The sequence below is a fragment of the Anopheles marshallii genome, chromosome 2, assembly GCF_943734725.1.
Source record: "Anopheles marshallii chromosome 2, idAnoMarsDA_429_01, whole genome shotgun sequence".
In the NCBI taxonomy this organism is placed as follows: Eukaryota; Metazoa; Arthropoda; class Insecta; order Diptera; family Culicidae; genus Anopheles; species Anopheles marshallii.
The window spans coordinates 19072016-19085320 of NC_071326.1; the positions used below are offsets into that span (position 1 = coordinate 19072016).

Consider the following 13305-nt stretch of genomic DNA (forward strand, 5'->3'; position numbering starts at 1 on the left):
GATAATGAACCGGGGTACACCGTGACAGTGAGGTTTCGTTTCATCTTTTTCGCATCGGACTTGATGTGGCAATCTGTCGGTAGGGAGTTGCGTGCGCGATGGATCGCGTATTTTTGTTTGTATGCGCATCGGCGGGCCCAGGTCACCCCTAGCATGGGAGAGGGACGGTCGTAATGAAAAAGGGAAGTCCTTTGATGTCTCGTGGTGCGTGTGTGTAAGTGTGTGTGTGTCTGTCCGTAGGCTTTAATATTCAATTAAAGGGCCACGCTCACCGAACCCTCGTCTGTCGGCGTACGAGGTTTTCGTATCTCGGCGGTCTCTCGGAGTTGATAGAAAAGGTAAAATGTGTGCAAGAGGAAGCAGGCTGCAAGAGGTTTGCCAGGGGCGTACATACTCCAGGGAACTGAGGATAACTGTTTTTCATCAGCATCCTTCCGATTATCCAGCAAAACCCCGATACGGGAGAAAGAACCTGTACCCAAGCGCAGGATCTTTCCGGCGTAACTCATACTCATCCACTTCCCTCGCGGAAACGTCAGGGGATAGATCCATTGTCACGAGTTTTGGTGAGGATTGTAGGTAGCTTTTTCCGGAACTCCCTGGAAGCGGCCGCCGTTTGCTCGCGGAACAATAATCAATAACTTCACTACCTATTGCCTATTGCCGGGAGTTTGCCGTATCAAACGCGCACTGGAAAAGACACGATTGTACGCGAGAAAAAAGGATATTCCGTGAGCTCCCGTGTACTTGCAATGCACAGCGTCGTCTGCTTAAAGTCTGCCGGAGATGCGTGTGCTAGAATGTCATTGAAATGTCAAAGTAGATATTAATCTCAAAGTCACATCCTTAAGGTATTCCGCACCATTCGCAATTGACCTCAGAGCTGCTTCTCTGTGCCTTATTTTCTGCAATAGTCGTTATAATATACCGTCTTTAATATGCTTTTCCAGCACAGTCTAAAAAGTTTCGTCTCCTTTCGTTGGCACAGACGTGTGCCACAAACACACCACGGACTGTCGCGCATCCGGTGGTGTACCGTTCCGGATCCGGGCAGTCCGGATGTAGTAAGAACAGATCGATAATCGCGAGGGCTGTCGAGCGACGCTCAACCACACACACACACACGGCGCAGTCCATTGTATCATTGGTGTGCTTGCAGGGGTGGGCTGCATTATGTGCCTTTCCCTTTCTCCTCCACGGTTCCTTAAGCAGGCAGGGCAGAAGAACATTTTCAGCCAACAGAAAAAGAGTCTCTCGAACACGGATTCAATTCTTCCGTGAATTTCTTACTCCTTCACATAGACGGGGCAGCCTGGCAGCCCCCCACCCCCCCCAACAATGACGACGTTAGGATGGATGGGAAACATTTATGCTAAACGAAACACCGTGGTTACCCCGAAGGGAGAGCAAGCGGTGAACGGTGAACACAGAGCGCGTGTGTGTGGCTCGCTGTCGGTGAGAGTGAAACACTGCGATAGAGTGCCTGTTTCGCCGCCATCTTGAATAATAGGGTTGGTCTGTACGAGCCGTTTTCGGGGTTTGCTTCTTCTGCCGCTTAATGCCTCACCCTGTGTCACCGCTCGATGCTCTTGGGGGAAGAGGAAGATAATAGCTGTGTCATTTCAACTGCTCGCTCCCCCCCATGGCGGCTCCATATAGTTAATCCACAGTGGTGGCACACAAGGGCCCGGGGGCTTATCTGCATGTCGATCGAACTCTACTTTGGCATGTTAGCAGCGCCTAATCCAATTAGAGTGTGGCTCCACTGTTACGGTGCGGACAAAACCTGGAACACGAGTGCTATTCTATGGTGTTGTTTTCTTGTCAGTTGCTCGTGATTGGAGTGTCCCCGCATGGGCATAAACACATGCACACATACACACATACACACACAAGCACAAACACACTTCGGTTGAGAAGAGGCTAGCGACCCGTAGTAGTAATCCTTGCGAGGTACCGGGTTGGCACTCGGAGTTGGCTTGGGCCGCGGATGGTCTGGCCGATGAAACCAATGCTCATTGCGAACTGTTCCGGCCCCGCGCAGGTAGCTCACAATCGGATGTGTATCGGTTGTGGGGGCGGGGTGGTTTGGACGGAAGGATGAAAACCCTAGCGTCGGTGGAAATGTCCCGAAACAACAGTAAACTAGGCAAAAAGTACTGCTGTGACAGGACAATATCATCGACGGCTAGAGGACGTTCCGGTAGAAATGTCCCAAGATCTCCCGGAACTTCCCGAGCGACTGAAGATCCGGTATGCGTTTCCGACAATCCGCGAACACAAATTTTCACCAGTTCCCGCATTGTTCCCCAACACTTCTGCTACCACCACCACCACCACTTGCATTTTCCTCACACGGATTTTAACCGGAAAAAAGGAAAATGGCGCTTCGGCGTTGAGAATCCATGCCTCGTTGAGGTCGGTACCGTTTGGTGGACAACTCTTGCGGGTCGCACCTTTTTGGCACTGTGTTTCGACTACTGCTTGCTAAATGGAATCATCCTGTGTGTGATGCTTTGCGACGGAAAAAACGCGAGCACACGCCTCCCTCGCCTTTCCCACACACAGACGCACCTACATACACACACACACACACACATACTAATGAAGGAGCGGGTTCGGTGTGAAGAAAAGCTCACTTAACTGCGTACCTCCCACAGTGCACACAGCAGAGTGCAAAGAGAGTGTTGTCTCGAGGACCGTTCAGTGGGTGTGTGTGTGTATGCCACGCTACAACATTCCCCGGAATTCGGTGACGATATGAAACGCGCGCACCACTTGCAAGTGTGCGCCCGCCTGGTTACGGTGGTAGTTGTTCCTCGTTTGGCGTACACGTTTCAATTGTGTGCGGAGCGAACACGGTGTGCCCGATGCCTTTTGTGCTACTTTGCACCGTGCCTTTGGCAACTCAACCACCCTCCATATTTACTACAAGGGCGATGTGGTGTGGCACCCTCAGGATTCCGCACAGGATGATGAGCTACGGTGCAGGACGAAAGAGAGAGAGAGAAAGGGAGAGAGGAAGAGAGCAAAGAAACACTGGGTGGGTTTGATGAGATATACACGCTGGCCTCTCCGTCTTTTGCAGAACTTTGGAAGGTTTGGCCACCATCGGAAAATACATTCCAAATCTGCATCTGTCAAACTGTGCACTAACGTTGCGGCAATGACGGTTAAAGTGCCATTTTTGCCCGGTTTTCCTTCACTAACAAACTTTGATGCTGCTGCTGACGACCACGGATATCAACCACGCTGAAAGCAAATGGCCACCTCGTTTCGAAATGCTCCATCTTTGCCTCTCTAGCAAGTGTGATTGAGATCTTGATTCGCTAAAGGAAGGATAATGAGGGTCGCCCTTTCCACGAGGCAGATCCGCACTGGTCGAGCCAATCCTAACGACTAAAGGGACGGTTACTTCCCTTTATCCGGCGCCGGAGTTCCCCGGTGGTGTCATGACAACACCAGCCACACGGGGCTTGGTGCACACATACACGTAGCAAGCAGTCACAGCGCGCACACGCACGCGGCCCCATTCCTTGCCAAGGACTATTAGGAGCAAAATCTTATGCCCGTGGATGTATGTATGGCTCCATGTAGTTGTGTGAGTAATTGCGCACACACCCAAGAGAGAGAGAGAGAGGGTGGACTGTAGCTTTTATCCTTAAAACAAGCAACGTGTTAAACGCTACTTACTCTAGTACAATATCCTGAATGATATTCAGGCAAATTCTTTTGGGGAGAGTTTTGTGCAAGGAAATAATCCCCAAGAGCTGTGGCTGCCACAGAACCATCGATATGAGGAGATATCCTAACAAGATCCTATTTCCAGATCCATACACACACACACACAAACGCAGAGTCGGAAAATTCCTGCAAAGTATAGAGAAAGCAGCCCTACGGTGGCAAGTGCCATATCCCGGCACATCGGAAAATGCCTACCGAATGTCTATTCTGGAGAAAGAAACAGTGTGTGTGTGTGTGCGTGTTGGCACACATACACAACGGTATTAGAAAGGTAAAAAGTTCTCTCCCCGGACATGCGCAGATCCTGATGTGTCATGTTGGCAGGTTCCGACAAGGAGGCAAAAAGCCCACAAATGAATATACTATAACTAGCTCTCATTTTTGGGGTGCCCGTTCGCTTTTGCGTGTGTGTGTGTGTGCGTGTGTGTTGGTGCACAATTCCCATCGATGACGTCAAAAACGGTGCTATCCCAAACGCTGGTCACCCTATTTCCAACGATTGAATCCCGGTACTTCCCGAATCTTCCCCTACTATACGTCTTCCAGTTTGCCTAGCTCGTCCTAGCAGCGCCAAGGATGCTTGCACACGCTGAGTTCCAGTGATTTTTTTTTTATAATCGCAACTTGCAAAATCTCTCCCAAGCACTAGCAGCTCTGGATCTCTACAAAGGGACAAGAAAGGGAGAGTTTTTTTTTGTTGTTGCTGTCCCAAACAGAGGGGCTCGGATGGATGAAAGAATGAAAATCAATAGCGTTTCATCGTGGAGAGTTTATGCGTTTTGCCGGTATCGGGCTATTGTTAGCAGTGTGGTCGGCATTGTGTTTATGCAACTGAGACCACTTTTAACGGAGGGTTCTGAAATGTATGCCATCGTAGAGTAACGAATAGAAATTTATAGCCCAACAACGCTGAAGATTCGATTTGTTGGCAAATTCTTGGGCGAATTGGGAGACCTTTGCCGACGTTGTTGGGGGCTGGTGCGTAAGAGGTGTATCTATCTTTCATGTCCCATTACAAATTTTACTTAAATGCATTTTTAATCAGGTTCATTCAGTGTAGTACCAATGGGTTTAATGAGTTTCTAAAAGTGAAATCACAATTGTCTAAGCCTTGAATAACACCCGGTAGTAATTCTGCAACGGCATACATAGCGGTCACCATAAGACCGACCTGCTTTCGTTCCGGCTATCCGGACATCGGGTTTCACGTAGAGTATGGGAGCTGCGGATTCTAGGTCGTTCCGGACTTCCGCTCTCGCCCTTTCGGCTACACCGAAGAGCGGACTTCACCAACACATTGGCAAACAGTGGGCATGAACAATAACTGTTATGTGCACAAACACACGCCCATATACACACGCTCCTGAATAATCGCGAGGGTTCGAGTTCAACGCCCTATTTCGGAAGCCCTCCGTATAGAATTCATCCCTCGTCTCCCTCATATCCTGACGCGATTAAGGCATCCCTTACTGAGCAAGTATGCGGGGTACAGTGTTAGTTCTTCGAGGCTGAACATGTTTTTCACCCGAAAGAATTATAGTTCCCAGCAAGTTGGCAAGATACAACCAACAAGGAAGAACAAGAGAGAGAGAGAGCATACGATGTGTGTTAGGGAAAGGATTACCACCATTATCCTTCCCGTCACACGAGTGTTGGATTTGCTGTGTGAGTTAGTAACCCCGTTCTTCCGGTTGTAACCTGTTGTTTTCCGTCTGCCAATGAGTAGGTTAAGTTGTTCTGGTACACGACCGGTCCAGGACCGGTCATTGAAAAAAAAGCAGGTGAAATTTCATTCCCACCTGTCATGTGACTGCTGCCACAACTAAGACGAGGGCTTGACGGCTTTATTCATGCGGGTCGGACGTGATTGGCACGAGAGTGTGTGGCTGAAAGTTAGGAAACCTTTTCCTTTCATGGGGTTGAACACCTCGAAAGAGAACTCCTCGTCTGAGGTCTCGTTTAAGAGGAAGGAGCATACCCCGGCAAATAATCTAGGGCTTGGCCTAGTGCGCTGGTCAATGATGTAGATTATTTCATGTTTGTTGCCCCGATCCAGTTGCTGTTTAACACGCAACCTACTAATCCTTTACCGGATGGCCGGATGGAGAATGTGGCATAGTTACGCTAGAGATCTTTAAAAAGAGGGGGCATAATTATGAATTTGTTTACCTTTGATTCCTTTAGTAACACCCAAATACACTTGTAGCGCTTGAAGGCAAGAGAAGTTCATTGCGTTGCAAAACTACGCATTCGGTTCGGAACCGGACGTGAAAACACGGTGAGCTTTAGGTTCAGTACAAATGAAAGAAAATGTCCCAACAATCCCCATGGTTGATGGTAGTAATTAATGGTATCCGTAGACACCGGTTTCCTTGACGTGATTGAATGTTATGGATCACTTTGAATATCGTGTCTGGGATAAGTTAAAACAGTACGAAGAAGAAGTTTGTGTGGGGCAGCAGGTAAAATGCTTTAAACAAAAAAAAGAGCTTTACTTACCTTTCTTTTCTGTGGATTCATAACGTCCATGGTGTCATGCGGGAACACTTTTTTGTTCAAGCTGTAGTGAGCAAAAAACAAAACAATTCAGTAGCACCAACTATGCGTTTCGATGTGCGAGCATACCAACCTCACATCCACGCGGGTAAAACTGGCGTAAATTATGAAGCCCGTACATCCGATAACTGCCGTTGCCATGATGACCACCAACGGCACAACCTGTAATTGCAGTGAGAATTTGTTAGAATTATTTAACTGATACTTGAAGTTAGTTTAGCAAAAAATGCTGCCGCAAGATATCCAACCCAACAACTTGCCGGATTCTTTGGTTTCTTTTTGTTTTTTTTTCTCTTCGACGCATCACGCAATTTGACAGGTGGAAGGATTGTCAAACTTCTGTATGTTGAATTCAATGACAGCAATTAATATTAGCTACTAAGTAAATAAAATTCGCAATGTTTTAACACTTCTATGCATTTCTTTGCTTGATGTCCTTTGCAGTGCCGGAACGCTAGACCCGAATGGACTTTTGGACACACACGAACTTCACCCAACACTGGTACCACTGAAACCGACTCTACTCACAACTCAGGCAGCCGCCGTAGCCGCTAGCCAACAGCAAATCAAGAGGTAAGTGAACATGTCGACGTTTTTCGCATCTAGTTCACATTGTGTCGCAATGACGTACGGTCGATGGTTCGTTACCAACCAAGTCATAGTAACCGTTGATAAAACGCGAGCCAAACCAAGTTGTGTTGTGAACAAGTCCTCAATTCTGCCCACAGAAGATTTATACCAGCCGGAAACGTGCTTTCGTGTGTTTCAATCTTTGAATACCTCAAACAATGCACCTATCGTCGAATGTTTATTTTACGAAAATGGTGTTCGTTTCTTCCAAATGTGTTCACAGAGAACCGACATCACCGCAGGTACTGTCACCCCAGCAGCAACCACAGCCGACCGTAACCCAGCAGCAACAGATTCAGCAACAGATCCAGCAGCAACAGGTACAGGCACAGGTTCAGCAACAACAACAGCAGGCACAGCAACAGGCACAACAGCAAGCTCAGCAGCAGGCACAGCAGCAGGCTCAGCAGCAGCAGGTGCAGGCGCAACAACAGCAGCAGGTGAATGGAGCGAGCGCCAACGGTTGCCCCAAGGGAGGCAATGCCAGCAATGGCAGCTCATCAGGCCGCTCGACACCGAACAACGGTAGCGACCCGGCGCCGGGGAAACTGTTTGTTGGAGGATTGAGCTGGCAAACGTCGTCCGAAAAGCTGAGCGAGTACTTCGGCATGTTTGGCACGGTTACGGACGTACTGATCATGAAGGATCCCGTCACACAGGTAGGTACAAGCGACGACTGATGCAAAATTTGATTCCATTTCCGTTATACTGAGCATGGAATGTTCCTGTGTTTTGTTCTATATTTACAGCGAAGCCGAGGGTTCGGTTTCATCACATTCCAGGAACCGAACAGCGTGGACAAAGTTCTACAGGTACCAATCCACACGCTCGACGGTAAGAAGATTGATCCGAAACACGCTACACCGAAAAATCGACCCAAGACGCAGTCAAACAAAACGAAGAAGATTTTTGTTGGTGGCGTAAGCCAGGACACGTCAGCCGAGGAGGTGAAGGCCTACTTCAGCCAGTTCGGCAAGGTCGAGGAAACGGTGATGCTGATGGATCAGCAGACGAAGCGCCACCGCGGGTTCGGTTTCGTCACGTTCGAGAATGAGGATGTCGTCGATCGGGTGTGTGAAATTCACTTCCACACCATCAAAAACAAGAAGGTTGAGTGCAAGAAGGCCCAACCGAAGGAGGCGGTTGCTCCGACCGCACAGCAGCTGCTGCAGAAGCGCATCATACTGGGCAATCTGGGCGTTCCGATGGCAGCGGCCGCACCGAATTCGGCCGCCGCTGCACGTCTCGTTGGGGCGGCCCAGGCAGGCGGTAATCCGGGTCTGGTGAATCCGCTCGCAACCAACCAGCTGTTGGTGCAGGCGCAGGCTCAAGCTGCCCAGGCTGCTGCGGCAGCCGCCGCCATGCAAGTACAAAATGGTTTCGGCAAAGTCTTTACTACATATCCACCGCAACTGCATAGCTTTAGGTAAGGACCCCGGGGCACATTGATGACTGATGGCTTCTGTGTGCTTTTGCGTAGCTTTGTTACATTTTGCATGATCCTTTTTGTCTTGTGTGTTGTCGCAGATACTCGCCATACTCCATTCCATCGGCAGCAGCCGCCGCCGCGAATGCAGCCGCCGCTGTTAATCCACTGTCGGGCGTGGCCGCCAGCCAGGCCGCCCAGGGTCAGCCGCAACAGGTGCCGCATCCGACGTCCGTGGCCGGAGCAACGGTGGCTACGCAAGCTGCCCCACAGCAGACGAGCCAGCAGGCAGCAGCCGCCGCACAGATGGCCGCCGCCGGGCTGACGAGCCCTTACCCGGGATACAGCCTGACCAACGTTGATATGTCGAGCTTCCAGGGCGTCGACTGGGGTTCGCTGTACGGCATGGGAATGTATGTATAAATTTCATCTAACCCCACAACCGCGCGCTCTTTCTCTCTGCCTCTTCGTCTCATTTACTCCTGAACACCACCCTTCCCTGCATTCCTCATGCGAATGATCATCCATCGCAAACACACACACAAACATTGCTCTGTTCCCATTCCGATGTTTATTTCCTGGCTGAGATTAATACCTTAGAATCATCGCTGCTAGCAGTACTGTCAGAAGATAAGGAAGGATGTAAAATTGTACGTACATACTCTCAGTATAAGAGCGCGTAGCTCATGTAGCGCTTGAGTGAAATGTTTCGAAGGAGAAGAATATATCATTTTCAATGCGATCATCTTTCCCCGATACACCTACCACTATTTAGAAACACTTGTTTGAAGCGAAATACCAATACTATATAGGGATGAAATTGGTAATAAATGCCGCGCATAGGTGGTGCGCGCATGGTAAAGGGGCGGGCGATCGAACACGATGAACCATCACTGTGGTGGATCGGTTTTGGAAGGTTAAACATAAAACACCGAGCATGTGTACGTTTATTAAACCCATCGCGATGCCATATAGACCGCCTTACAAACATCACATCACCGTGGACTAACGCGCGTTAAGACACAAGAGTTCGTTCGTTGTTCGTTGTTCGTTTAACCTTCCGTGTCCTCAACGACTGCATATTACAAACATTTAAATGAAAAGCAAACATTTTCCAGCTCAATGAAAGGAAACGTTTCGTATGAAAACGGGGAAATTCTAGCAAATGCGCCAGAGGAAACGTGTGTGTTAAACCAAGGGGGAGAAAGTAAGAAAGGCTAAACCTATCAGAAGTAATGCATGTACGAAATATCAAGAACACGCGAAACATTTCATTTAATTAAAAACAAAATCCCATTCATAAAGTTTGAAATAAAACAAGTATAAATAGTATAAATATGTAAAATACGCATCATAACCGAAGCGGACGGCAGAGATGGAAAACGGCAGTAGTATAGTTTTAAAGCGTAGCTGGATGTGTGTATGTGTATGTGTCCGTTGGACATTTTGGGATTAATCATCGCTTTAGTTTCGGTTCGGTTCGCGGTTTACAATACGCTTTCTAGACTACTTAAGCTCCTGATAGCTGGCCACTCACCAAACAGCCACTCTGTAGCTGTACATGGTGTATGTGTTGCAAATCGCATCGTTACACAGCAGTATCACACCCAGCAGCTATAATTAGTAAGCGAAACAGATCAGTTTTGTCATTGATCAATGCATTTCTATTTTTAAATCCTTTTTCAACAATCTTTTCCACGATTAGCGTTTGAACCTGAAGTTACACGTAGATATAGTTTGTCTTACCAACAAATACTGTCAAGGAGAGGCACTCCAGCCACCGGCGGAGAACTCTCACCCCACTAATTTCAAGACGCTTAAATATTAGACTTGATAATATTGTTTAAACTTTCTGAGGCAAACATTCATGTTAGCAGTTAGGTGATTAATTTTTTATTAATTTGTATAGCATTGACCGTGTGCCCATCGACTGGTTTTACAGTGTTTTTTTTTTACATTATGGTTCGTTTCGTTCGCTCACACATAAAAAGGCGTGTAAGAAGGGAATACAAAAAAAACTGCATGAAGAAAGGTAGCAAGGAAAGCAACATGCAACATTCCAAACATTCGGTAAAATGCATTTGCATTTTTAGTATAAACGTAAATGCTCGATTTAATACAAAGTTATAAACACAGGGAATAGTTTTTCCTCGTTTAGATGTAATATCAATTCACGATCGTTAGGTTTTGAATGTGTGTGAGGAAGCTTAGATTAGGATACTACGATACTGCTTAGACGATGTGGAAGTTTTGCACGGGCTGGATTCATCGCGTGCTATCCACGAGTACACGAATGTGTTACTATTAGTTATTGTTTACACACGTTTTAACACGCTTCTCCATAGCTTAGTTGTGCTCATACTTCATTGTGGTCGATACGCGTCGATTGTACAAAAGAGGCAGTAATTCGTTTCCTAGCGTTCAAGCGTATCATTTATTTTTAGCCATTTGTTTGTCGTAAAACCAGTGTCGCAGAGACAGGAGTTGGGTGCCGGCTTTTAAACATGGTCATCTTCACCTAACATTTGCATCCTTGGTAATGTAACAGCCTGAATTGTAACATTTTGCATTTCGATATCCGCGCTGCTATCAAATTACACCTTTATTATAGCATTTAAAACTTTTGCAACCATATTATCGCCACACCGCATACGAAACGTAGAAGAGAAAGAGAAAAATAATCTATGCGGTACATACACACTAGCACTTAAGGCGTCGTTATTTTAGTGAATGAATTTGACAAGCGCGCGAGTTGCATTCGTTTGTGTTTTTTTTTTAGTATTATAGTTTTTAATCCACATTTGGTTGCGTGCGTAACGTTCTCATCATAATGTTTAAGCATTTTGATTTCTCTCTCACACACACACATACTACTATATCTGCTCCCATACATCATCTACTATTTATTAGTACTTGGTTTTAGTATACCCGTATAATACGCTTTAGTGTGTTTCTTTAGTGTAGACCGCCCCGGGTGTTAGGCGTGCGTGCGCGAGTGCATGTGCCGGGCCGCGTATGCCATTTGTTCGAAATGTGTTTTTGGGCGGGCGGCGAGTCAAAAGCTTCCCGTCGCACCGAACACAATGGAGACGCCCCGTGTGCAGTGTGCATAACCCGCATAACACCCCCCGGTAAGGCGGACACGAAAAGTCCGAATGTACTTATGATTCTGATTGAATGCGTTTTAGTTTCTACTGTATTTTAATTTGCATTTGTAAAGCACGAATGACAAAACTAATAAATATAATTATTTTTAAAAACATACCCACCCACCCCACATACCTAACCCGCGAGATTTGCTCTCTCACTCTCTAATGCTTCCGTTTCTCTCGCGTTGTGTGTTACATTTTGTTGCTGTTATGGGTTTTTGTTTTACCTTTTCGCCCTTGTCCATTGTGATTTCGTGATTGTTGTACTTTTTTTCTGCTGTGTTGTGGCTTTTGTTTGTTTGTTTTTTTTCAATTGTTCTTGGAGGAAATGTTCAACGTCAGGTTGCTATTGATCGATTGTTCTACTGTTTTTCTTCTCTTCGATTATCTAGTCTCGTTGCGTTCTCTTCACACTCGACAGGTTGTGGTAGCTAATGCGTTAGAATCTTTATTATTATTTTTTGTAAACTATTAATTTTAGGTATTTCCGACAATTTCGCCAGTGTGTAGCAATAGCTCATCGTTCGTTTACAGTAGTTTGAACCATTTAAATGAGATGTTAATTTTGGATGGGAGCAATGAGCACCATATCCACGTTGCATAAGAATGGTCGGCAACAGCACCCAATAAACGGGGAACCCTTCGGATCCTAATGAACCCCGGCCACACACGGCAAGGTCTTTGACAGGTTCGAAATGCGTTCCACCTTTTTGGCACCCGAATATATATGTGTGTGTGTGCATGATTTGGACACGCTGCAGTTCACGTGGGGGCCCCCGTTCGATGTCGCGCTCTCATTACTGACATTTAAACCATTCATAAGTGATTGCGGCCATGCCACCGCACTACTCGTCTGTCATGTGGGGAGCTATTTTTAAACCCACATCCACCTCTAGGTCCACACCTCCTGTCGCCGTTTGGCCGCGGTTCGGCATGATTCACACACACACAAACTCCACTCGGCCGGCAGGGAACGGCAAGGGTGTGGCGTGTGCGGTTCGCAAGACGCGCACTGACTTGGAGTGGAGTTCATAATTCATCTATTTATTGTATTTATAGATGGTACGGGGCCAGATATGACTTCGGTCCCAGCCGTCGATGGGTGGTGGTTGACCGAATCCGGTAAACGAAGCCACAACAGCACCGTAAGGGAATATGACCCCGGGTGTCCTTGTCTGTGGCTGGGTGCGTTTTGCATAATTGAAACCATTCCTTCATACGAAAGATCCTGCGGGGTGTTCCCGCTGTGTCGCTTTTGGATTTTCCGGGAGTGGGCGGAAATTGTGCGTCTATTTCTGTGTCCGGTCCAGGCTAACAATAGGAGCGGAAACCAAAAAACAAAAATGCTGATGGACAACGGGGTTTTGCGTGACTTCGGTCGCGGTGTCAGAAATAGATAATCAATAGCATGGGTAGAAGGGAACACAAGCAGGACAAGTGGAGCTAATTGACACTGGGGAAACAATGCAGTGCCAAGGTATTGCCAACGATTTACGTTATCCGAACTAGGTGCTGGTGCTAATCGACTAACAACGTTGTACTAGTGGATGCTTTTAATGTTTGGTAACCGAACTTTAACAACATGCTCATATTATTGTTTTCAGATTTTGTTTTCGTCTTTGTTTATTTACATAACATTTTTAATTTATTTCTGTTACTGTATCCTTTTAGATTGTATCCCGAAAGCCACTGTTGAGATCGGCGTCTTCATCACCACTACCGCTATTGTCACGTGGTAGCTAACCGAATGCAACCCACCTGTTGCAGTTCTTACTCCCCTTTCCGGGTTGCAATCGGCAC

At 47.0% G+C, this 13305-nt stretch overlaps 2 protein-coding genes across 2 annotated transcripts in view; one reads left to right on the forward strand and one right to left on the reverse strand.

The window, feature by feature from the left end:
* Positions 1-13305, forward strand: part of LOC128708412 (RNA-binding protein Musashi homolog 2) — a 76909-nt gene that overhangs the window by 50687 nt on the left and 12917 nt on the right. The window contains exons 3-6 of the mRNA XM_053803391.1: positions 6745-6844; positions 7200-7589; positions 7680-8356; positions 8458-8769. Coding sequence (XP_053659366.1) covers positions 6745-6844; positions 7200-7589; positions 7680-8356; positions 8458-8769 — 1479 coding nt within the window. The remainder of the gene's footprint in view (positions 1-6744; positions 6845-7199; positions 7590-7679; positions 8357-8457; positions 8770-13305) is intronic.
* LOC128708413 (uncharacterized) overlaps positions 1-13305 on the reverse strand; it is a 49181-nt gene that overhangs the window by 21805 nt on the left and 14071 nt on the right. Inside the window, exons 3-4 of the mRNA XM_053803392.1 lie at positions 6374-6462; positions 6244-6304 (exon numbers count right to left, since the gene is read on the reverse strand). Of these exons, the coding sequence (XP_053659367.1) occupies positions 6244-6304; positions 6374-6462 (150 nt within the window). The remainder of the gene's footprint in view (positions 1-6243; positions 6305-6373; positions 6463-13305) is intronic.